The sequence below is a fragment of the Manis javanica genome, chromosome 10 (assembly GCF_040802235.1).
Source record: "Manis javanica isolate MJ-LG chromosome 10, MJ_LKY, whole genome shotgun sequence".
Classification (NCBI taxonomy): Eukaryota; Metazoa; Chordata; class Mammalia; order Pholidota; family Manidae; genus Manis; species Manis javanica.
Window position 1 is genome coordinate 55187057 of NC_133165.1, and position 23146 is coordinate 55210202.

At 47.2% G+C, this 23146-nt stretch overlaps 1 protein-coding gene and 1 long non-coding RNA gene across 3 annotated transcripts in view; one reads left to right on the forward strand and one right to left on the reverse strand.

Moving 5' to 3' along the window:
* The window catches only part of XYLT1 (xylosyltransferase 1), a 313184-nt gene that overhangs the window by 223652 nt on the left and 66386 nt on the right, over nucleotides 1-23146 (reverse strand). Inside the window, exon 2 of one of the 2 annotated variants that reach the window (XM_036992013.2) lies at nucleotides 2433-2471. The exons of the other annotated variant lie outside the window; for it this stretch is intronic. Coding sequence (XP_036847908.2) covers nucleotides 2433-2471 — 39 coding nt within the window. The remainder of the gene's footprint in view (nucleotides 1-2432; nucleotides 2472-23146) is intronic. 2 annotated transcript variants of the gene reach the window in all.
* Nucleotides 2535-22692, forward strand: LOC108405107 (uncharacterized). Its single transcript, XR_001855085.3, has 3 exons — nucleotides 2535-7874; nucleotides 8738-8855; nucleotides 9209-22692. It is a non-coding gene; the product is annotated as an uncharacterized lncRNA (long non-coding RNA).

The following is a 23146-nucleotide window of genomic DNA, read 5'->3' on the forward strand; positions in this document are numbered from 1 at the left end:
CAGGCAGCTGAACAGGATCCCATCATGAGTCCCATGACGGACGGAGGCTGAGCACAAAGTAAGATCTGGCCACAGGCTTGTGCCAAGTTACAAAAAAACATTTGCACTTTGGTTGGGTTCCAATGTCTCTTGAACACAGGAAAGCAGAACTCAGGAAAGACAACATCCTAGGGCTCCCCAAAGACTGAGAACCAGATGAAACTGAAGGAGTATTTGCAGACAAAGTGAGTCATTTCCCTGCTGGCATGGCACAAATGCACAAAGTCTGCCTCCTGCCATGTCTGGCTGTGGGTCAGGTCTCAGGTCCCCTGGGCTAAGGGATGCAACTCCAAGAGAGGTCTCTGTGCAGGCGTGAGCTGTTACCCTCAGAACGTGCTGGCCAAAGCCACGGGCACGTCGCTGTTCTTTCCCATGGAGGTTGGAAGGGCTGATTAGGTGGTTTCCATGGAGAAAGATAAGCAGGGCCACGCACAGAACCATCCAGGGTGCAGCCACTCTGCCCCCAGGAGAAAAGATTTGGCTTCCAGCATTCTGGACACAGACTATTTGCCCAAGGGCTTTCCTGAGCCCAATAAGTTTTCCTTCTGGGGAAGAACTGGAAAAGAAGAGAAGTGCTATCACTTAAGTCCTCGTGCAGCATGCAACCTGCGTGAAATGGGGGGAGACAGTTCCCAAAGTGCGGCACACCTTCCTCTGAGAGTATGTTTAGATGGTTTTAGAGGGCCCCCAAAGGAACTATTAGATTTTATTAGTTTAATATTTATTTTAATGTTTGGTCAAAAATACACATAACTAGTAGTCAACCTTGTGAATTCACCAGTCTTATTTCTTGGGCAGCCTCTCTCACCCTCGGCACTACTGACACTGTAGGTGGGGTCATGATCTCCCCAGGGGCTGGCCTGTGTGGTGTAGGGTGTTCAGCAGCGTCTCTGGGCTCTATCCATAGGGACCCCCACCCTGCAAGGTGTGACCACCAAAACTGTCTTGAGAGATGGCTGCATCTCCTCAGGGGTCAGAGATACCCCCAACTGGAACCGTCAACTTAGGTCAAGTCTACTTCTGAAAGTAAAATAACTTCAGGAAAAAGGTTTATTAGGTGAGTTAGACCAGTGATAATTTACACATGGCAAGCATGGTTTCAGTGACATGGGAATGGTGTAAGTTTGAGAAAAAACCAGACAAGAGCATGGCCAACAAGGGGGCAGAGCTGGGCCCTCGTCACCCTCGAGGTCACCCCCTACTGCTCTTCCCTGCCAGCTCTGTCCGGTCATTGCTGAAGCTGATGTCACTAAATGTATGTGCAGGGGAAATGACAGGACGGTGAATCCACTTTCCCCATAACACCTGGCCTTCCTGGTCAAGGAGAGAGAAGGAGGGTGCGCTTGTTCTTTACCGCTCTTGGGAGACTGAGAGAGGGAAGCTGGTGAAAGGATACCCACAGAGGAGGGCAAAGAGAGACGCAGGTGGTCTTGCTGGAGAGCCCCCAAAAAGCTGCTGTTCATCCTTGAAATGTTCAGAGAGGCTTGCCTGTCTCTGACACTCAAAAACTGTTAGCTGTGGGGCTCTGATGAGATCCATCCTGTCTTCTCTCTTCGCTGCCTGAGTAACCCACAGAGCTAAGGAAGTGATGGATCCAAAGATACCCCTCCTTCAAGTCCAGCTGGAAAGGTAACAGTTCCACTGGTTTTACAAGCTACACTCACATGCACTTAGCATGTACCAATGACCTTATAGACGCCCTTTCCTGTGGTCATACTCCAGACGGGAAGAGGGAGGCTGGTAGTTTAAGTGGCCCGTCAGGGCCAGAAGACACAGATCTGGGATTCCCTGGGTCTGTTGGACTCCCAAGGCCTTTACTCACAGCTGTTCCACTGTCCCACCCCCCAGGAAAGCAGAAAGCGGACAGTGAGAGCCATGGCGTCCTTACAAGGCCCACTGGTCCCCTGCTCCACACACAAACACCACTGCGATCCAGAATCCTACAAATGGCCCAACAGACGTGTGGATGCAAGGACACAACTTCTTTCCCTGGCAGCCGGGGCCTGCTGCCCTAACTGCCAAGAAGAGCAAGTTCTCCAAACCCAAAGATGTGGGAGAGAAGGTGCACCCCACTGCATGGTTCCCCGTCTCCTCTCTCCCCTTGCATTTACCTCATGACTGTCGGGCAAAAGCACAGGACAGAGGAACTCTCATGTGAAACAGGTGTGGTTCTTTCTATGGTGCTGGGTACACATGAGCACACACCCTCCCCCAGCTGGGGTATGTACACACATGTGCATGCATGCACATATCCTAACACACCAAAAGGATGGCCCGAGGTGCCTGCCCAGCATTTATGAGCCACAGAGTCAGAATGTGCAAGTGCTCCCTGAAGAGCAGGTGCAGGAGCCTCAGTGCAGAGACGGGTGACACAAACTCGGGAAGGTACTGACCTGGGTCTGCACGGTGAACAGCGGACTTGGGTGTGGGTCCTGTGAGAAGAAGGGAGAAAACACATGTTGAGTTGGGGGGAAGAATGTAACCTACTGCCCCAGCATCATTTGAAGACACAGCTAGATCTCATCTCAGAGGCTTAAGCAGCCCCATGGGGAGGCTGCCCACCTCCATCTCCCCCATTCCACGAGGCATGAAGACAGCCTGGCCCCATCTCCAGTCTCCCCTCGGCACCTCCTCCCGTGCCCAGATGACTGAGGAGGCTCGTTTTTCATTAAGAGGTTAGGGACAGCTGCATGGAGATCATGCAAAATGATGAAGTGTAAAGGAATACAAAACAAAGCACCCTCAGGGAGTATCTCAAAGCATGTTCAAATCCTCTTGATGAAGGAGAAGATGGTTCCATAAAAGGATTAGGAATAAACCTGAAAGAACATAAAGTTCCGATTAGGGACAAGGCCACCAACTTGTGTCTGATATTGGGAAGAATGAAGGAAAGAATGAGACAGAAAAGAAGAGCTTAATTCCTGGTTTACGCAGCACATTCCAATGGGCTGGGGAAGAGCCTTTTCAGGATAAAGAAGGCCAGAGAAAAGTCCTATTCATTCACTCCCTACAAAAGCCAATTGACTGGAAATGCCTGGTGGTAATGTCTTGGGTCATTAAACATGCACTCTTTGGGTGGGGGCTGGGTGGGGGCAGGGCAGGTACAGAGGAGGACAGGACGGACAGCGAGGTGGTAGTGGTTGTCAGCAAGTGGTTTCCAAGGAAAACAGGAAACCCGGCATATAAAGGCTATTTTTGTCTGTAGTATGTGGGCTCTGAATTTAGCCATCTTGGATTCATGATTCTGGGAAAGCAACCTCAAGCTGCCTCTTACAGAAAATGGGCATGATTTTAGGGCCTTGATGTACAAACTAAGCTGGAAGCTTTGCTTTACCCAAAAAGATTTTCCAACACAGGCTTCTAAGAAGCCATGCAAATTAGCACCAGCCCACTGGCCTACATGGTGAATAAGGAAGGAAGTGTAGGACACATGCCGTGTCTGTCCTTGTGTGTCTTAACATATTTCAATTAGCAGAATGCCCTCGAGGTCATCCATGTTGTCATGTATGGTGGGACTTCCTTCTTTATTAAGGCTGGATACTATTCCATGATATACCTAGGTCATATCTTCTGGATCCATTCACCTGTCTAGGGACACTTAGGTTGTTTCCATGTCTTGGCTATTGTAAATATGGCCGCAGTGAACATGGGAGGGCAAATATCATGATTGCACTTACACAAGAAATCTAAAATAGGCAGACTCATAGAAACAGAGAGTAGAATGGTGGCTGCCACAGAATGGGAGGAGAGGGAAATGGGGATTTGCTAGTCAGCAGTCAAAAAGTTGCAGTTACGCTCGATGAATAAGCTCTAGGGATTGGTTATACAACACTGTGCCTACAGATTACGAAACCTATAGATAAGTGTATAACAATACCATGTAATACATTTAACATTTTGTTAAGAGGGCAGATCTCATGTTAAGTGTTCTTACAAGAATTAAAAAAAGGAAGAGTAGAGAAACTGGAACACTCTAAACCCCCACCCTAAGTGAACTGTCACTCACTTTCTTGATTACTCTGTGGTCTCTTTATAACAATGACAGATTCTGCAGAGTGTAAGAGGCAGGAACCCAGAACATTTGGGTTCTGGTAAGTTCCAACTTCTCTTTCAAGATGAGGGATTTCTCTCCCCGGATTCCAGTTCTCAGTAGTCCAGGTCTCAGCACTTCTCCAGCGGTGCAACTTAAAGGAGGTCACCAAGGGAACACCTCACTCCAATTCTCACATTCTATGCAGGCCCTGAATATTCCTCCCACCCAGGAAAATATTGGGGGCAACACTTCTGTCCCTCTCCCCGCATTGCAGCCCTGCCCATAAAGGAACTGGGAGATGTCTTGAAGGAAATATTTCAGACACCTTTTTCCAAACTCTTACTAGCTTTTCCCCATGAGTGAAAAGTGACAGCCCTCATGGGGGAGAACCTTCATGGAGCCACTCTGAGTGAGCAGGCCCCTTATTTCAGCCACTCTTCATGGAGCCCCGCTAGCCAGCTCCTTCATCACTCGCATGCAGGGAGGGTGGACCCTGCACTCCCATTTCCCCCTGTCAAGCAAGCACACTGGGCAGGGCCCATTCTTATCTTTGGGAGGCAAGGCCACCCTCCTGGTCTGTGACAGGGAGTGTGACTCAGATCTTCGGTGTGTGACAGCATACCACATCTGCTCTTCAGCTCAGTCTGTCTGTGTGTGTCTATCTCTTTCTCCATTCAGATCCCACTGGCTACATCTGACTAGAAGATAACAAGCTGAATCTCAGACCCAAACATTAGCCTCATTCTTAACCCCAGGTCCTTGCAAAGCACTGCACTGGGGTGTTGGGTGTGTGCCCAGACTAATTAAGCTGTACTTCACAGCTCATTTGGCTGTTGTTTGGGGCTTATGCTTCATTGCTCAGAGTCCCAAGGGGGTGGAGAGGGGAGAATACAATCCTGAACCCCTCAGAACAACTTCACTGGAAAAGACCTTCCTTGGGAAACTATAGGAAACTTCTATCAACTATATTGACAAAACCAAGAGCCTGGTCATTGTATATAGTAAAGCACCAAGATCAGAGACTTTATCAGTACATGGTCAGAGGTCTAATATTCATTAAAAAGCTTCTGGAAGACAAAAGCAGAAATGCTATCTAAATAGCATGTTAATTACCTAGCCAGGAAGAAGATAAAGCACTCACAAGCAGCTATGTCCTAACACTCAGGATTCACTTGCCAAAAAGTTCTGCTCTGCTCCCTCTCTGCATATTTGAAATGTAAGACTCTCCCCTACAGAGGCTCCATGCAGAAGATTCCAGGTATGACTATATATCTGTGAGGTCTCACTTTCAACAACATACTCCTTAATTGGAAAGGCTAATGAAGTGGAACCGGGTCAATGATGCTGTCTGCCTACTCCATCGTGTCTGTCTAAATTGGGATGCTTTGGTTTACAGTAGAGTAAATTCCTATCTGTCAGAGGAAAGGCTCCCAAAGACCAAGGGGGAATTTGCAACATGCTCAGATGCTACAGTGGAGTGCTTTTAGAATCTTAATGTGGGTACCAGGAACCACGGAACTGCCTAAAGCAGGGAAGCCCCTTTCGTATCATCTATCGCAATGACTAAATTGGGGAAGTCAAATAGAGAACTAGGTAGACTGAATTAGTGGCCCTCATTTTTCACCACTCCCTCTACCACACCCTCTGGTCACGTGACTTTGCATATCTTGGCAGAGTATGGTTCCCCATCCTTGACCCTGGGCTTGCCCATTGGACTTGGTTTGTCCAATTGGGAGGTTAGCAGATATGACATAACAGAAGCTTGAAATGTGCTTGCACGACTGAGCATGACCTCTTGTGCTTTTGCCATCACCATAAGAAGAACATGTCCAGGTGGCCTGCTGGTCCAAGGAGGATGACAGACACGTGGAGCAGACCTGGACTCAACCTGCAGCTGGGATCCAAGCTCAGCCTAGATCAGCCAATCCCCTGCCAACCCCCACCAACCTTCAGACACAGAAAGAACATATGCTAATTGTTTCAAGCCACAGAGTTCCAAGGTGATTTGTTATATAGCACCATTGTGGTAACAGCTAACTGATGTACCTTCCAAAGACTGACCTTGACAGAACCACATTGTATTATACAAACACTTCAGCCTTGGAAATGAAATGATACATACTCTCCCTAAGTCTGCAAGTACATCCCAGGAACCTGAAATACACACAACTAATAGCTATGGTTTATTGAGGACCTACTATGTGCCAGGCTGTATGTGAGCTGTTACAATATGCTAAATAAGGAAATGCTCAACTATCAGGATATTGTACTACATACAAGTTAGCTTTCAGCCCTGTTTGCCAAGTATACCAGTACTTCTGAATTTGTTTAGATGCCATTACAACAACATTAATGGAAATGATCACTCAGAATCCTCTTGTCCTGAGATAGTTTTCATTCCTCTGATTTATTCTAAACTTTATCCCAGGGGCATATTACTTGGCCAAGGTTAGAACAGTCATAGATACTAGCAAGAACCAGTAACTTAGAATTTTAAGTAATGGCTAATAACTTGTTATCATGTTCCAGGCACTGGCTTAACCTCTATACACAAATCATTTCATCTGCCCCTTGTAACAACCTTATTCAGTAGAAATCACCATTAGTCCCATTACAGAAATGAGGAAATTGGTGACCAGAGAGATTGAGTAACCTGCCTAAGGTCACAGAGATAGTGCTGAAGGCTGGATTTGATCCCAGCACCCTGCATTTGAGAAATCTGTGGTCTGTTATTTTACAGCAGCTCTACTGGATGATAAAGTCCCACCTCAGACAAAGTAATATTGTAACCTGGATAATGTTAACCAAAAGGAACAACACTTACTGCAAATACACAATACCACCTTAACTACTGGAATTCTTTGTTAGCATCTATATTTTTTATAAAGGTAATGAACGTGGTTGATAGAAATGTAGCATACACATCATCACTAAAAATGAGATGCAGTCACTTTGCCACAACAGGGACCCGTGTAGTTTGCCAGTCCATCCACACATGCTCTCTGAGTGCCTACTCAACAGCTAGCACTATGGCTGGTGGGCGCAGTGAGGGAGATGGAAATGAGTTTAAGAGGACTCTGTATACACTTCAACTCCCAAAACTAATTGTTTAAATAAGAAGCAGGCGCCTAAGCACAGATCCTGGAGAAGTGAGACTTGTTTGCACCTCATGAGTTTGGCTTTCAAGACCCGAAAGCCAGGCTCAAATACTTCTGAGCCCATCAAGGCCAAAGGCCTAATTTTAACAAGCAAATCAGCTTTCATAAAGAAAGTAGAGGGAGGATGAGGAATTTGTTCATTATCATTCCATGCATGCATCAAACATTTCTGGCCCTCCTGGTCGTGCTGAGCCCTGAGCTAAGCTGCAGCCGTTGCAAGGGGCGTTCTCTTCCTTTGCTTTGAAGATATCACAAGACAGTGTTTGCTCTTCAGTGTTAAGCAATGGCTTTGGTGTGGAGGTGACAGTTCTGTGACTCAAGCCTTCGGAGCCAGACTTCCCCACGGGGCCCATCCTGTCACAGACAATGGACCCCTGTCGTACAACCTCTGCACAGACATGCTCAGGAGGACACTTCAGAAGCTGGCATGGCGTCTATCCCCGTGAGCCCTCTGAGTGGCAACAGAAGTCGGGAGCCTTTGCCATCGGGAGGCTGCGCCTTACTCTTAGTGATTGCCAAAGCCGGGGCACCGCGGGAAATACAATGAGCTCTTTATGGGATCAGAGATGGAGAGGAAGGAAAACTCGCTAAGAGCACTCCTTTCTGCTCGGAAAATGGGCTCTTCGGAGACCACGGCACCGAAGGTGAGTCTGGACATCAAGCCACACAACCAACCAGATGCTGTCACTTGTACTATGAGCCTGTCACAAGGCAAACAGGGATCCTACGGGGAAAAGAGAGGGCAGGTTTGGGGATCAGCCATGGGTTGAAATCATGTGTAATCACGGTATGAGGCTGCTAGGGCTGCCAGAACTGACTGTCACAGACAGGGTGGCCTACACATAAGAAATGTATTTGTTCATGGTTCTGGAGGCTGGAGAATTCAAGACCAAGGTGCCAGCAGGGCTGTTTTCACCTGAAGCTTCTCTCCTGGGCGGGCATGTGGCCGTCTTCCCCTGTGTCCTCACACAGTTTTTTTCCCTGTGGGTGTGTCTGTGTCCTCATCTCCTCGTACAAGGTCACCAGGCAGATTGGATTAGGGTCTCCTCCGAAGGGGCTCCTTGCAATTTAATCACCTCATTAAAGGCTCTGCCTCCAAATATAGTCCTATTCTGAGGTACTGGGGATTCAACAGATAACAACCACTTACTCTGCCTCAGGCAAACTTCTTACCTTCCGTGAGCTTTACTTTCCTCATTTACACACAGTAGGTAGGTGGGGCTGTATTCTCCAACAGGTGGCCACTGCAAGACAGTGGAGTACAACATTTCTTGTCTGGGACCTTTCTCTTAGTAAAAAGGGGCACTAATAATTATACCAGCTTAAGAGGGCTAAGCCTGGACTGCCTCATGCAAACCCTGATGTACAGTCACCTCGTCTTTAAAAATGGGGTACCACTGACATCATGGGTTGTTGTGAACAGTAAATAATACCAGGTATTTTAAGGGGTCCAGTACACAGTTTAAGAGCTCAAAAATAGTCTTCCTTTTTTTTCTTCTTCTTTTAGGCTTAAGAAGGCTAAAACATATCCCTCCACACCCAACCCTATGAAACCGCAACTCTTTGGAGCTGCAAGTTACTGTGGATAACAGCTGAACCGACTGCCTTTGACAGCAGTGAAACAAGTAAATTCAGCTACTTCATTCCAATTGCTTACTTTGGGCCAAGCACATAGAATACTTGCAACCCTGCCAAGGGAGGTATCATGTTCCCCATTGTACAGATCAGATAACTGATATTCTGGAAGGATCATTTGCTCAAAAACACAGGACTGATAAGGGATGGAGCCAGGACTGGTGCTCGGGTTTGTACGTGGCCAGAAACCAGTTCCTTAGCCAATATCCTGGTGTTTCTAGAAGCAAGAACTTACTGAACCAGGATCTCTGGGCAAGGGTCCAAAGACTCTGCATTTTTGTTAAATACCCGTGGGGGAGTCTTATGTATACTGAAGCCTGAGAAGCCCTTTGCTCTATCACAGGGAATGCAAGACTGAAGGCATCCAAGGTGACGAAGATGGCCAGGGAGAAACCAAGACTAGGACCTGCATCTCTGTCACCCAGCAGGCCACCAAGGGTCTGATGCACACATGGGACTCTGGTGCTCACACTCTTAGACTCCATGGTGGGTGTGTCCCAGTCTGTTCAGGCTCCTTTAACAGAATATCATAGACTGGGTGGCTTTTAAATAATGGAGATTTATGTCTCACCATTCTGGAAGCTGGGGATCCAAGATCAAGGTACAAGCAGAATCAGCAGCACCTGGGAGCGGCTTTCTGGTTCAGAGTCAGCCGTCTTCTCGCTGTGTCCTCACCTAGTAGACTGGGTTAGGGGGCTTTCTGGGGGTCTTTTTATAAGGTCACTGATCACATTCTTGAGCGCTCTGCCCACATGGTCTAATCACCTCCCAAAGGCCCAGCTTCCTAATACCATCACACAGGGGGTTGGGATCTCAACATAGGAATTTGTGGGTAGAAAACATTCAGTGTACAGCCGGGTGCAAGGTGTTTTCTGTCCTTCCTTTCTCCCCATGTATACCGTGAAGGTAGCTCTCCTGTCTCAGAAAGCCATCACACCCTCCTCTTTCCAGCGTTCCCTCCCTGGGGAGGTGTGACCCCAATTCCTCCTGGAGGTCTGGTCACAGCAATCAAGGGGCTCACACAATGGGGCTTTCTCTCGAGATGTCCCTCTGGGATTTCACAGTGTGCTTATCTCCTGTGTGGGTGGCTCCTGGGGTGCAGGCAGGGCACGTGCATGGCAGGTGGTGCTGCGTGATGAGGGAGGGATGCTAACAACACAGAACGCCCCTTGTTCTCTGCAAAAGTCTGCATTTGGAATGTGACTGTAGGCCAGAATCACACAACACTCACCTTATTGGAAAATGCAAACTCACCTTCAAAGAGGCCTTGGGAGAGAACAGAAACCACACTGAGAAGGTCAGGGACTGTCACTGTGTTAGAAAGTTGGTGACAGATATGGTTAGGCCCTGAAAACAGGGTGGAGTTCCTTGCTCTATGTTGTAGTAAAAAGTTTTAAAAGTTTATAGGTGTCTTTGTATGCTTCATTCCCTCTACATTTTTTAGCCCAGACCCTAGAACTGAGCAACAGAACCTCAACATGAAGCTCAGGTCCTTTGAGGTGGTTAATTATCCACAGCCTTGGAAGCTACGAGAAACCACAGATGGATGGAAACTCAGGAATGATTTTAATGCTTCTCCGGCTTGGTGTGTATCTCTGAGCACGATGGTTATTAACAAAAATCTAAACCATTGTATGTAACACTTTGTTTTGTGTGTGCCTTAAGAGGTTTTGTAATTCTTCACAAAGTCTATGCAGAACTACAAAGTTTTGAATATACCTAACTGAAAGATCAGAGGCCTGAGGTATGAAATGTTGAGATGGGTGGCCAAATGGTGGCCTGTGAATGACACACAATTGGGTTTTTTTGGCCTGTAACATTGATGAAACATTTGAAATCATTGCCAATGTTCTAAAATGAGGATATTTGACTTTTAAATCCAGATTTCTCACTTGTTCTTGTAAAAAATGGGAAATCTAGTAACACTGGACGTGAATTGCTGCACAACAGTAAAGCTCCCAGCTGAATGGCTACTGGTTGGCCACAGCAAGCAGTTGCCCTGTCACCGCCAGCATTCGTGCAATTTGCCTAGGGTCACATGGCTGGTCAATATCAACAACAATCAGAATAGTAGCTAACTATTAATAGCCTAATTTTACAGATGGTGCAACTGAGGCTCACAGAAATAATTCACTCAAAGTTATTTTGTTAGTTAATTTGTTGGTAAGTGGCAAAGCCCCAGGATTTGGACCAGGGCAGCCCAGCTCCTGAGGCTGTACTTCTGGACCACTAAGCTACACTGTCTTCCAGTGGTGCAGCCACATCATGAGTTGGAATCACTAAACCACTGTTCCTGTTTCTATTAGCAGCTGGCCCTAGAAAGCCTTATGGAGCAGGGAATTGGATCACATGTTCCCAATACCAGGTCTTCCCATAGCCTTGCTGTGGGTCTTCAGGCTAATTACCTAATTTATAATAAACAACAGTAATAACAACTGCCATCTCAGATGGTCACTCTGAAGGCTGACTGAGGTGGGACTCTGCCACCTTGCTAAGACCCAGTGTGCAGCAGGTGAGCCACAAATGTTAGTTCCTCTTGGGGGACAATTACTATCACTCTATAGTGTTCTGCTTTTCAGAGCTCAAAGGCATTACAGACTAGAAACAAGACATGCCACATGCCAAGAAAAAACTGAGAAATGCAGCATCCACCCAACATAGCCATACAAGAGGTGTGGACAATCCCTCCGGGGCTCCCTGTCCTTCTCAAGCTGGCCACCTGGGCTCCGCTTGGACACATGCCTTCCTGGAGATGAGAAAACAGGCCACATCTCCAACTCAGCCCCATAATTAGCTTCTCCAAGGTCCAGATTGCAGCAGTTCCCCATTTTGCACCCACTTGCTGTGGTCACCCTGAAGGCAGGCAGCCTAACTGGAACCAGTGCTACAGACACTGTCCCGAGTTCCAGAGACACTATGCTTTGTTCTACAGCTTCTGGGACTGTTGGGTGGGTTTTCCATTCCATAGGGAAACAGTTAAGGTTTGAGCCCTGGAATTTGAGACTGTGATAGTCACAAAGAGGCTTAAAGAGGCCACCACAGTAGGTGAGCGGCGACTTCCGTACATGGTGCCCAGGCTGGATGTCACCAAGAAATCAAATAGCCTCAAATTCTCAATATGTCCCTGCAAGCTGACATTACCAACAGTTTCCAGATTCCCTGTGAGATGAAACTTATTTCCATCCCTGACCTGAATCAAATCCACCATTTTCTGTATATTTTGCTGATACGAGATTTGGATGGGAAATGCATTTCCTAAGGGCCACCTACAGTATATCAAAAACCAGTCTAGAATCCAAGTTTCTTGAAACCAAATCCTGGGTTCATCCCTTTCTGACACACAAAAAAATCTTTATGTGCATCCCTTCTCCCTTTTCTTCATTTCCTCTTCTTCGGCTCCCTCACAAGAGCCTCTAACTAGGACTTTTGCTCAAAAGAGAGCATATCCCAGCTCTGGGAAAATCAGTTCAGCAGTGCTTCACGTCCGGAATGCTTCCAGGAGGCCACACACAGAACTGCTGACTCAAGCTGTGGAGGGCACCAACCCCAGGCCACCAGGCCCACGGTGAGGGAGTGGAGAGCTTTGCAGGGGCTATGGAGGATGCACCCAAGCCCAGGCTGTGCCTTGGAACCCGGGAGCCCCCTTTTGAGGCTGGAAGAGAGATGGCTGGCAGGTGAGCCTCCAGGGGATGGGCAGGCAGAGGTTTCCTGAGATGAGAATCAAGAGTCAAAGGCAGGAAGCTTCAGGAGGCCGGGGGGTGGGTGGGGAGACTCAGCACCTCCCCAGCCTTCTCCTTTGTTTCTTAGTGGTAACAGTGGTGAGACGACAATGATGACATCAGTAACAATGGCCATTATCATAGTTGTCATTTAAGCCTTCATAAAGCACGTATTTGGCAATTAATGTGCATTATTTCAATAAATCCTCCTTCCATCTCATGGACGTGGCTACTACAGGATGGCCATAAAGTCTGGAAACATAGGTGATTTTATTTGATGCTCTTACCATTGGGAGATGCTCCTGATGGCATGAATTTGCCTCTGTTTCCAGACCATGGGTACTCTGTAGTATTGTTCCATATTTATAGAGGAGGAAACTGAAGCTCAGAAACATTACAAGACTTCCCCAAAAGCCACAGAGCCAGGCCCATTTAACCTGTGTATCATCATAGAAGTTAAAAAGGAAAAGTAACCAAAACACTTGGGTGTGCTCTGATACAATCTACATGGTGCTTGGTTTCTTTTTCACTAGTTGCCAACATTTAAAAATTGGGTGATTTCACAATCCTCAAATTTCTAGCTTTTCTTAAAATGTCAGAAGAGCTGGCCAGGTGGGCATGCAGGCTGACATGGCTGCAACTGGAGCCACGCAACTGCCACCTCCCTCAGGTGGGTACACACCCTCCCCTTGGCCATGGCCCCTGCCCCACCCACCTGCACTGGTCTTGGAACCCTCTGAGCTGGTGACTATCCTCTATTAACCACTATGCTTTATTTCTCCCCACAAAGAAAGGTGCCATCCTACTCACTGGACAGCTTATCCCTCATGACCCCAACCTCACCCCCATGTCTCCAGAAAGAAAAGTTCAAGTTGCTGTGACTGGAGAACAGAAAGCCCTAACCATCCACAGGTTAGCTGAGCACTGCAGTTTATTGACTTACGAGCCTCTACCTGGTGCTCAGCAGTCTTGACTTTCTGGGGGGTGGCAGCCCAGGCAGGGAGATGGTGTGGGGGGAGGCTTCACTGCAGAGCACAGAACAGGAAGAGGTTTTAGCACCCACTGTTTCCTGGCTTTCTGCACGGCCACCTCGGGCAGCTGCCTGTGAACTGGCTATTTGTTCCCAGCTCTCCCGGAAGGAAGCGTTCTCATCACCCACGACAACAGAGTCGACCGAGGAGCCAAGAACGTGTGCAGGGGGCTCCCAGCCCAGCCCTCCTTCTGTCCAGGGCAGCCCCAAAGCTGCTGAGACAGGAAAATGGGAAGAAAGCACAGCCCCGGACAGCGCATCCTGTGGGCCACTGACAAAGCCCCAGCTGGGGAACAGGAGGAGGGGGAGGCCACCAGAGGAAGGGGGTCCAGTGGGGCTCAGGGATTTTGCACAATGAGCTCCTTTCATCAGGGAATAGAGGACTCCCCTCAGCATGGTCTCAATGGCTTTGTTCCTGAAACGACCCATTCTGCACCCAGAGAGGCAAATTTGCCGGACCCTGTGCCAAGGTCAGGCAAGAGCCTGAGATCCCCAGGCAAGCTGATAATCAGCACCCAGGAGACAGACACTGAGCTCAGTACTCTTTGGCTGACCTAAAGTCTACAAAGATCCCCTTTCATTTTTACACTTTTCTGCCCTGGGATGGGTGTGGGGACTCCTCACTCACACACGTGACATGTCTGGCATAACTGTAGGATCTATTCAGCATAGTAAGTGCTCCCTTCCCACGAACTTCACTGAGACATCTGTGTGGAGGGGGCAGGGTGGGACGAGGAAGGACAAGAGCAGCAAGAAGCCAGCTAAAGTCTGAGGTACCAGGCTGACCCAGCACAGGATGCCATGGAACTCCGCACCAGTGACTGGGCGGTAGTCTCTGATTGGCAGGCACTTCGAGAACATCATTGTCAGGGGCTCACTGCACACACAGCAAACTGGGGGCCTATGGGACATATTCTGCTCAGACACTTTTTGCTCAGCCGGAGCAATGTTTTCAAAAGGAAAATACTAAATGTGATGCCAATACTTAAGATTCGGGAGGCTGCACAGAAGAATGCAAAAGTATTCTCAGCATGTCTTGGAAAATTAGAAGATCTGGCAATGGAAATCCACCCTCTCTGTTCAGCAACGCCCATCTAGGTTTGGGGAGCAATGGCCCCTCTTAGAAGGGGCATGCACCTTCCACAGGCTACCCCCGCCCACGCCGTGCTTCCCTCATTAAGGGCGCATACAAGGCTGCTGCAGGCACCCAAGTCTGCAGGCTCGGGCTTACCGGGTCCCAGCGCTCACAGCAGAGGCCTTGGGGTTAGAGACTAAGAATGGGATATGGGTCATGGACTAGCTATACAACAAACTTGGCTACAAAAGTCCAAGGATACCTTGACTCAAGAACAGTATATCAACACGCACCTGGGAACACTGGGTCAGGAGCAGAGTCCACTCCTGTGTGCAGGGGAGGGGTCCTGTGTTCTCACTCCCTGCTAGAGACTATTTTTGACCCCTTGTGCCACTTTCCCAAGGCCAGGGACTTTATTTTTATGTTTAACGGAGGCCTGAGGCTGCCATGTAGACAACACTCAGCAAATTCTTCTTGAACCCAAATCCACCAAATCTTGAGTCACGCTGGGTTGGAATCTGAGCGATGAATGCTCAGAACCTGGCCAGTTAATGTGTTGGAGGATGTTTTCTTGGCAGCAGGTCAAGGTAAGTCTCTCCCCCAGAGACACGCCTTGGGAATTAAAGACTTGAGCAGAAGCGGATGAGCTTAATCTCCTGTCTGGCTAATGTCTGAGACAAGGAAGCAGAGCAGTTCCTCTGTGTAGGACATGAAGCCTATGGTGGGCTAAGGTCTATTGGGAAGGTAGGACATGTACTGATGTCGTCAAGTGGAAGTAAGTCCCCAATTTATCCAAGGATACAAAAGCCTAACCAAAACAAGGTAGGCCCCTCAGGATGGTGGCAAGTGCAGCATATTTTGCTGTAGCTTTTTGAGGTCTCAGGAAGTGGATTGAGGTTTATTGCATCTGCTTCTGCTGTATGTAGCCAAGACTGCTCTTCCCCAGCTCTGTATGTGAGCGTGCAATTCACATGCATGAATGTGTGGTCTTTTCTGTCCCAAGTCCTCCGGAAAAGCTTTAGTGGGATCTGTAGATTTTGTTTGCCTAGCCTCCCTAATTTTGGTGAATTCTTCAACTTGCCACACTCCTGATAGAAATTTCAAATGGCTGCTGGGGAAGGAAAACCAGCTTCAGGAGAGATTCCCCTCAGCAGCCTTCTATTACTGAGCTGCGACGGAAGTGAGAAAGAATAAAAGGGAACAGCATGCCACTTCTGCACTTTGCATTTAGTTATAATTATTCATGCAGGAGCATCTTTAAACACCAAAAGGGGAAAATACTGCAGCTACTCTGATTTCACACACTAACTGTATTTACATGTTAAGAGCATTTCTCAGGGACAATTATCTTATTACTAGTGCACTAATCTTTTCAATCTTTTCAACACAGTTTACAGCTGCAGACTTCAAAAATTAGGGCTAATTAAGGCCCTGCTTTTAGCAGGTACGGTAAACTACTCACACATGTTAACCTAGTAAAAGAAACTCCATTTGGGGAGAGGGTTGGAAGTGGGGTGGGCACAGTGTCAAAGGTAGAGAGAAGAGACTGTGCAGCTTCCATCAATTTGAGGGCGAAAACCCTCCCAACGCTAGTGTTCTAGAATCCAGGAGACAAGTTCCATTCATGGAGAGACCTGTAGATATCAGGACCAAGGACAGCTGGCCTGGCTCATTCAAGGAGAAAGTGGGTACTTTGCATTCAGTCAATCCGGTGCTTCCCTGGGACCTCGGCACCCAGTAGCGGTTGAGGACATGGACTCTTGCATCAGATTACCTGTGTACAAATGCTGCTTTGGTCAATTACTGTGACCTGGAGCAAGTCACTTAACATCCTGTTGACTCAATTTCCACACATGGGGAATCAGGATAATAATACCTGCCTCCAAGGCCTGTTATCAGGACTGACTGAATTAACATTTGTAAAGCACTTGAATAATACCTGGTTGACAATGATCATCGAATAAGTATTTCTTTGAAACAGTGTGGGCTGCAAGGACTAATGCCTGCAGGCAGGAACATACCTAAATAACATCCGTTTTTTTAAACATTCTTGACCTCACACAATCTCCCGCATTATAAGCCATTCAGGAACTGCTAATACATAATCATAGCTATATTTACTGTGTCTGTTGGCAATGCATCCTCCAATTACTCGTCCTGCTATCTCGTTAGCTGCCATAAAAAACCAGCACCTTGGATCATCCCTTGTTATTTTCTGTTTTGCTTTGTTTTAAATCACAGAGAAGCAGGCTCCTTTCCCTGCAGGGATGACATGGGAACCCAGATTTACAGTCCAGTTCCCCAGATCTCAAGCACAGCTCAGGCATCCCTAGCTGTCACATCTGAGGAACCGCTCATCAGTTTCTCACAGTGCCTGGACCACTACGCTTCTTCAAGCATCTGCTGTATGCCACATGGGCTTGGTTGTCTACAGCCCCAACTTTGTGAATTCTCAAACCAGCCCTGTGAGTAGGTAATGCCAACCCCATTTCATGGATAAGGAGAGTGAGGCTTTCAACAACTCTTCTATAATCACTCAACTTGCTAATAAAACAAAGTCACAATGTGGCACAAACAATTAACATTCTCTCCTTCGATATTTTCTTACACTAGCTGGCTACAGTTCGCAACCTGATTACTGCTACGGTGGTGGTAAAACTAATGGTGAGAACAACTGTCATCACCAACATACACTGTGCCAGGCGCTGTTCTAAGCCACTGACATATATTAATTAACTTAACCCTCACAACTACCATATAATGGATGAACTATACTATTAGCCCCCATTTTACAGATACAGGAACTGGACTCAGAGAGGTTATACAACATGCCCAAAGTCACACAGCTGAAAAGCGTTGGAGCCAAAATTCAACCAAACCCAGATCTGGCTCCAGATCCGCTGCTCTGGAACCCTCTGCTCTCCAGTTTTTCACAATGCCTGCAAAATTTGACAACTGATGCCTTTTCAATGAACACATAAGATATAACAAGACAGAATAGGGATTGAGTGATGCAATCATCATATATCAAACTGATGGCAAAATTAGTGATACAGTTATGTTTGTGGGGAACCTCAACCACGGTAAGGGATCAGGAAGACTGTTCAGGAAGGGGGAATTACAGTGAAAATTAAATCAAAGAAAGAGCAAGAATTAACTTCTCCGAGACAGCAGAGAGGATAAGCACTTTAGGCAGAAGGAACAGCACTGATGAAGGCTCTTGAGTGGGAAGGCACAGATCATTTCTAAGGAACCGAGAGGAAGCCTGAGCCTAGAATGCTGAGGGGTGAGTGGCATGACGTGACGTGGGCAGATCTGGTTAGGGGCTGGGCTGGGGAGTCCCTGTGGGTATTAAGAAGGAGTTCAGATCTTATCCTAAAAAGCATGAGGAATCACTGATGAGGCTTATGTGTGGAGTGATGTGAATTTTCATTAGAAGTCAGCTTTCAGTACTACTGGATTACGTTTATTTGGATTTACATCAGATCCAAAGGTACCTCTGAAAGTCAGCTCCGTGAACCAATGCACTGAAGATTCTCAAAATGAGTTTCAAGTATTCTCTATTTCCCATTTCTAGGGATCATAACACATGCCATACAGTCCTTTAAGCTATAGGTCACTACTACCTAGCAAGCTTTACAAATTACTCAATCCCTGTTATTGTTATAGACAATGAAAAAATGAAGTGTTGATATGTTGTAGCATATTGAAGTCTGATGAAATATCTTTCTTCTAAAAAAAGACAGACTAAAAAGGTCAATCTCAGTTAGACAAATGTCAATTTGTAGCTCTGAGTTCAATGGCTTGGTTAAATGTCACAGATATCTGTAGGTTGAAAGAGATGAACAGCAAAAATATCCATGCAACACACACACATGCACACACACACTGTACATACTACTTCCAGCAAGCTCTCTTTTACTGACACCTACTATGTATTCTGTGTTCCAGTTTATTTCAGCCTCATAACTAACGTGATCACCATCTCAGTTTGCCTGGAACTGAGGACATGGGTGTTCAGTACTAAAGTCAGGAAATTCTCAAACTAGGATAAGCAGGTCACCCTACCCTTAACAACCATGGGTATTAATATAAGGAGAACACAGGCTCAGAGAGATAAAGATACTCGTTAATGTCACACAGCAGGTAAGGAGTGGGGACCAAGGTTCAAATCCTATGAGTGGGGCAGCCAGTCTGCTCTGCTCCTAGCAGAAGGGCTTGGAAAAGCTTTTATTTCCTTGCAACATCCCTAAAGACCAGGGCCCAACACACACATCCCCATCGGGAAGGCCTCAGTGGGATGGAAGCTGGATCCATTCAGTGAGTCTATCCTTTCCACAGCACTCTCTTCTGAAGATAACTGGAATGCTCAGGGGTTCCAAAACCCAGACACAACTTATTTTCTATTCCTAGCTTGACCATGCGACCCCTGTTGAGTTTTGAGCATTAGAGCATTCCAACTCAAGCTGGAATCATCTCACCAAGAAGGGGGAGGCTTAACAAGCAGTTCTGAAGCAGCCTGCTGGGGTTCAGATGAGCAAAAGAAGTCTTGACCTCAGCTGAGTTCTAGAATCAAAGAGCTACAAAGAATCTACAGAGTATTACATCTAGCTGTGCTCATTGTACAGACAGGAAAACTGAGGCTTAGGAGAACAAAGAAGATATCAGAGTTTTTGAATTGCTCATATTCTCCTTTGCTTCTTTCTCTATAGTTGAATGAGAATAGGTTGAACATGGTATATACAAGTGTTAGTGGGTTTTTACCTGTCTAGGCATGGCATACAGCTGACACTCAATAAGTGTTCAGTGCATGAACGAATGTCAGTAAGCATTTAGTAGGCACATGGCTGGAGAGAGAATATGTGTGAGAGAGAGGAGGGGAGAGAGGTGAGAGAGAGAGGGGTAGACTCTGGTTCCCATGACAAATGGGTGCTTGATTTTCCCAAGACCATTCTTTTTACCAAAAAAATATATATATATTTAACATAATCACCTCTGTAATCTTGATTACATTTACGGATTTGCTCATAGAGTCCAGGCCCTCACAGGGAAATCTGCTTGAGGTTTCCTTCTTCCAGGTCACCAGTAAGTGGCCATTTTCCAGAAGATGGCCCCTTTAATACATGCCTGCATAATGTACCCTAAAATCCCAGTTGGTATTCCTCAAGATGCCTCTCATTGAGGTAATTTCTAGGAAGACACTGGTAAAGGCTTCCTTTTCTACAAATCAATAATGTCTGCCATTTATTAAGCACCTCTTACATGCCAAGAACTTTATTGGCCTTCATTCTTTTTAATTCTCATTTTAACCTTCATGACAACACTGTAAGGCTGATATCCCCAGTTCATAGACGAGGAAACTGAGGCTAAGAGACAGTAAAATAACGGCCCCAGTGTTACAGAGCTAGTGAGAGGCAAAGCTGGGATTTGAACCTGGGTTTTACTCCAAAGTTCAAGCTCTTTACACCAAGTCCCATTAATCTCAGATAAAAGCCCACCTGCACCTTCTACTCTTGTTAGTATTTTTCCATGCACAGAAGCCTCCAAGGAATTTAATTTTTAACGCAAGAGATATGAAACAAAGAATCGGAAAACCTCTGTCCTATCTCAGCTTTACCACAACCAGAAGCATACCGCAAAGCGCAAAGCGAGAGAGTCTCAGCTGCTTCACCTGTTAAATGGATGTAACTCCCAAACGCTTCTCAAGATTGTTGCCAGAAGCGATGCAAAATGCAGCGTCAAGTGCATGTTCTCACCCCAGAACTGTCAGAGGCCAGCAGATTTTCCTGCAGGATGTCAGTCTTAGCAGTCTTTGAAACACTTCCCGGGGTAAGCAGCCCAACCCACTCTGCCCTGCTCCAAGGAATTACCTTCCAAAATAAACCGTGCTGACTTCGGTTAGCTCACCATAAAGACTATACATAGAAAACACTCCAGAGTTCCCATCTGGCAGCAGCATCTTCAAAACTCAGCCCAAACGGCTCATTTCTAACGTCATCTGTGGCATTTGACAGGCAGCTTTAAATCAGAAAGGCCAGCTGAGAAATGGAAAACCTCTGTGGGTGAGCGTGGTGTGGCTGGGCAGTGATGCCCTAGGCTTCTGAATGAACTGTTACCGCAAGCAAATGGGAGCTTATCCCAGGGAGGGTGGTGGAGAGAAATGAGACAGGCTGGAGGGGGCTGACAGGCCTGTGGATGTGTGGCACACCTCTGGGCGTGCCCTGGGGTAGTGGGTGGTAGAGAGCAAGTAATCTGTGCCCCAGGGGCTGCAGTGATTTCTGAACCTTGGTGTCTCCTGCGGAGTTGCAGAAAGCCAAATGCAGGCTCTGTTTCCCTATGCTCAAATGAGGGCTATGACTCAGGTGCACGCGCGCGCGCTCGCGCACACACACACACACACACACACACACATCCAGAAAGCCACACATTCACCCACTCTCAAGTCACACCTGAAAATGCTGGTGTTTCCCCCAAAAGGATATACAGGAAATTGTTAGCAATGATTTCTTTTCAATGAGACTGGAAGCAGAGGGAAAGACAATTCTACTTAATGTGTATCTTTCTCTCATGGGTGAATTTTCTTGTCACATGCATGGACTCCTTTCATATAAAAAGCAAATATCCACTTTAAAATGGAAGGGTAGTATGGCAGTTCCTTAAAAAATTAACCACACACCATATAACCTAGTAATTCCACTTCTGGATATATACCCAAAAGAAGTGAAAGCAGAGACTTAAACAGGTGTCTGTACACCCAAGCTCCTAACAGGATTATTCACAAGAGTCAAAAGACGGTAACAGCCCAAATGTCCACCGACAGCTGAATGGATAAACAAAATGCAGTATAAACATAAATGGACCATTATTCAGCCTTAAAAAGGAAGGAATTTCTGACACATGCTACACTATGGATGAACCTTGAGGACATTATGCGAAATGAAATAAGCCAGATACAAAAAGACAAATATTGTGTGATTCCACTAACATGAAGTCCTGAGAGCAGTTCAAAGACTTCATAGAGACAGAAAGGAGAATGGTGGTTCCAGTCTCACCAGGCCAGCAGAGCAAGGCTAGGAGGACTAGGCCAAAGGGGAATCTGGAGGAGCTGGCTGAGAGTGTGGAGATGGCTCAGTAGCCCCACGAACTCCACAGCAGTCAGTCTGCTTCTGAACACATCTGTCCACCTGGATCCAGCCAGGGTGCCGAGGGCCATGTGGCCAGCCAGGCACAGGCCACAGCGGTAACACTCTCCATTATAAATTCAGCTCCAAACCACTATGCAATCCAAGACCAAGGTGTGCGCCACTGCCCTGAGATGCATCTCCTGGCTTCCAGCACTCTGGAGCGCAGGCTTGTGTTTTGGTGGAAGAAGGTCTGGGGTTTCCATGGGTAGTGTTGAGAAAGACACAGGCAGGCTCCCAGGTGGAGGGACAGTCCTGTATACTGTCACCAGAGGAAATGTTGGGGGGCTCCCACATCTCCCCACTGCTTTTGCCCAGCCTGGGAATTCCTCTCCCTGCAATGCCTTCTCTTCCTGGCCCTTCTTCCCAATTCAACTCAGATGTGTTCTTTGAAACCTTCCCTGATCTCTCAAAGATAAGCTGACCAACCGCTCCACTCCGAGCTGGATGTTGTCTCCACCATCTTCAGTTACAAGTACCTTGTCATTACTTCCTTCTTGACACTGATATTCCTCAGGATTCCGGCTGGGCAGGGACTGTGTCTCACCCACCCCTGTTCTCCCAGAGCCAAAGAGGCTGCCTGGCATATGGTCCCTGCACAGCAAATGCTGACTTTCAATGCTGTGGATAAAATGAGAGTTCCTATGGCCAGGATTCTCACCTGGCTGTGGTTGACTAGCTCACTGCACACCTGTGGGCAATACATGGCTGCAGACTCTATAAAAAGAGCTCCACCCAGTGCTCTGGGCATGACAGGGATGCAGGGCTGCAAGGCTGCAGGAGAGCAGAGCAGAGCAGAGCAGAGGCTGGAGTGGTGGCAGCACCGAGGATAGAGGCCCAGAGGAGGGCGGCTGTGCAGACAGAGAGGCCCAGAGGCAGAGACCGGCTTGCTGCATGCAGACTCGCTCTGAGTGAATGGGATTTTAGTGACTGACCTGCCACCTGGAAATAAAGTTGGGTATAACCCTTTCACCCCAACAATGTTTTGTTGTCATTTTCTTTGGTCACACTGAATCCATAGCAAACTTGCCAGGGCTGAAACCCATTGGCAAGATAATTGGCATAGTCGGCAGGATTTACTGTTGATCAAGGAAAAAGACAAGCTGCCCTCATGGGAGGGGTGCTTCAGCGGGCTGCCCCTGTGAATGGGGAGACAGTGGATTGTCCCCTAATGGGTATGTGGTCTGAGGTGGCTCTCCTCATAGAGGACTGGGCCCCACCCCAGGACTGTAGGCAAGTGGAGGTGACACCTGAGGCTGTAGGGGTAGCCCTTGGT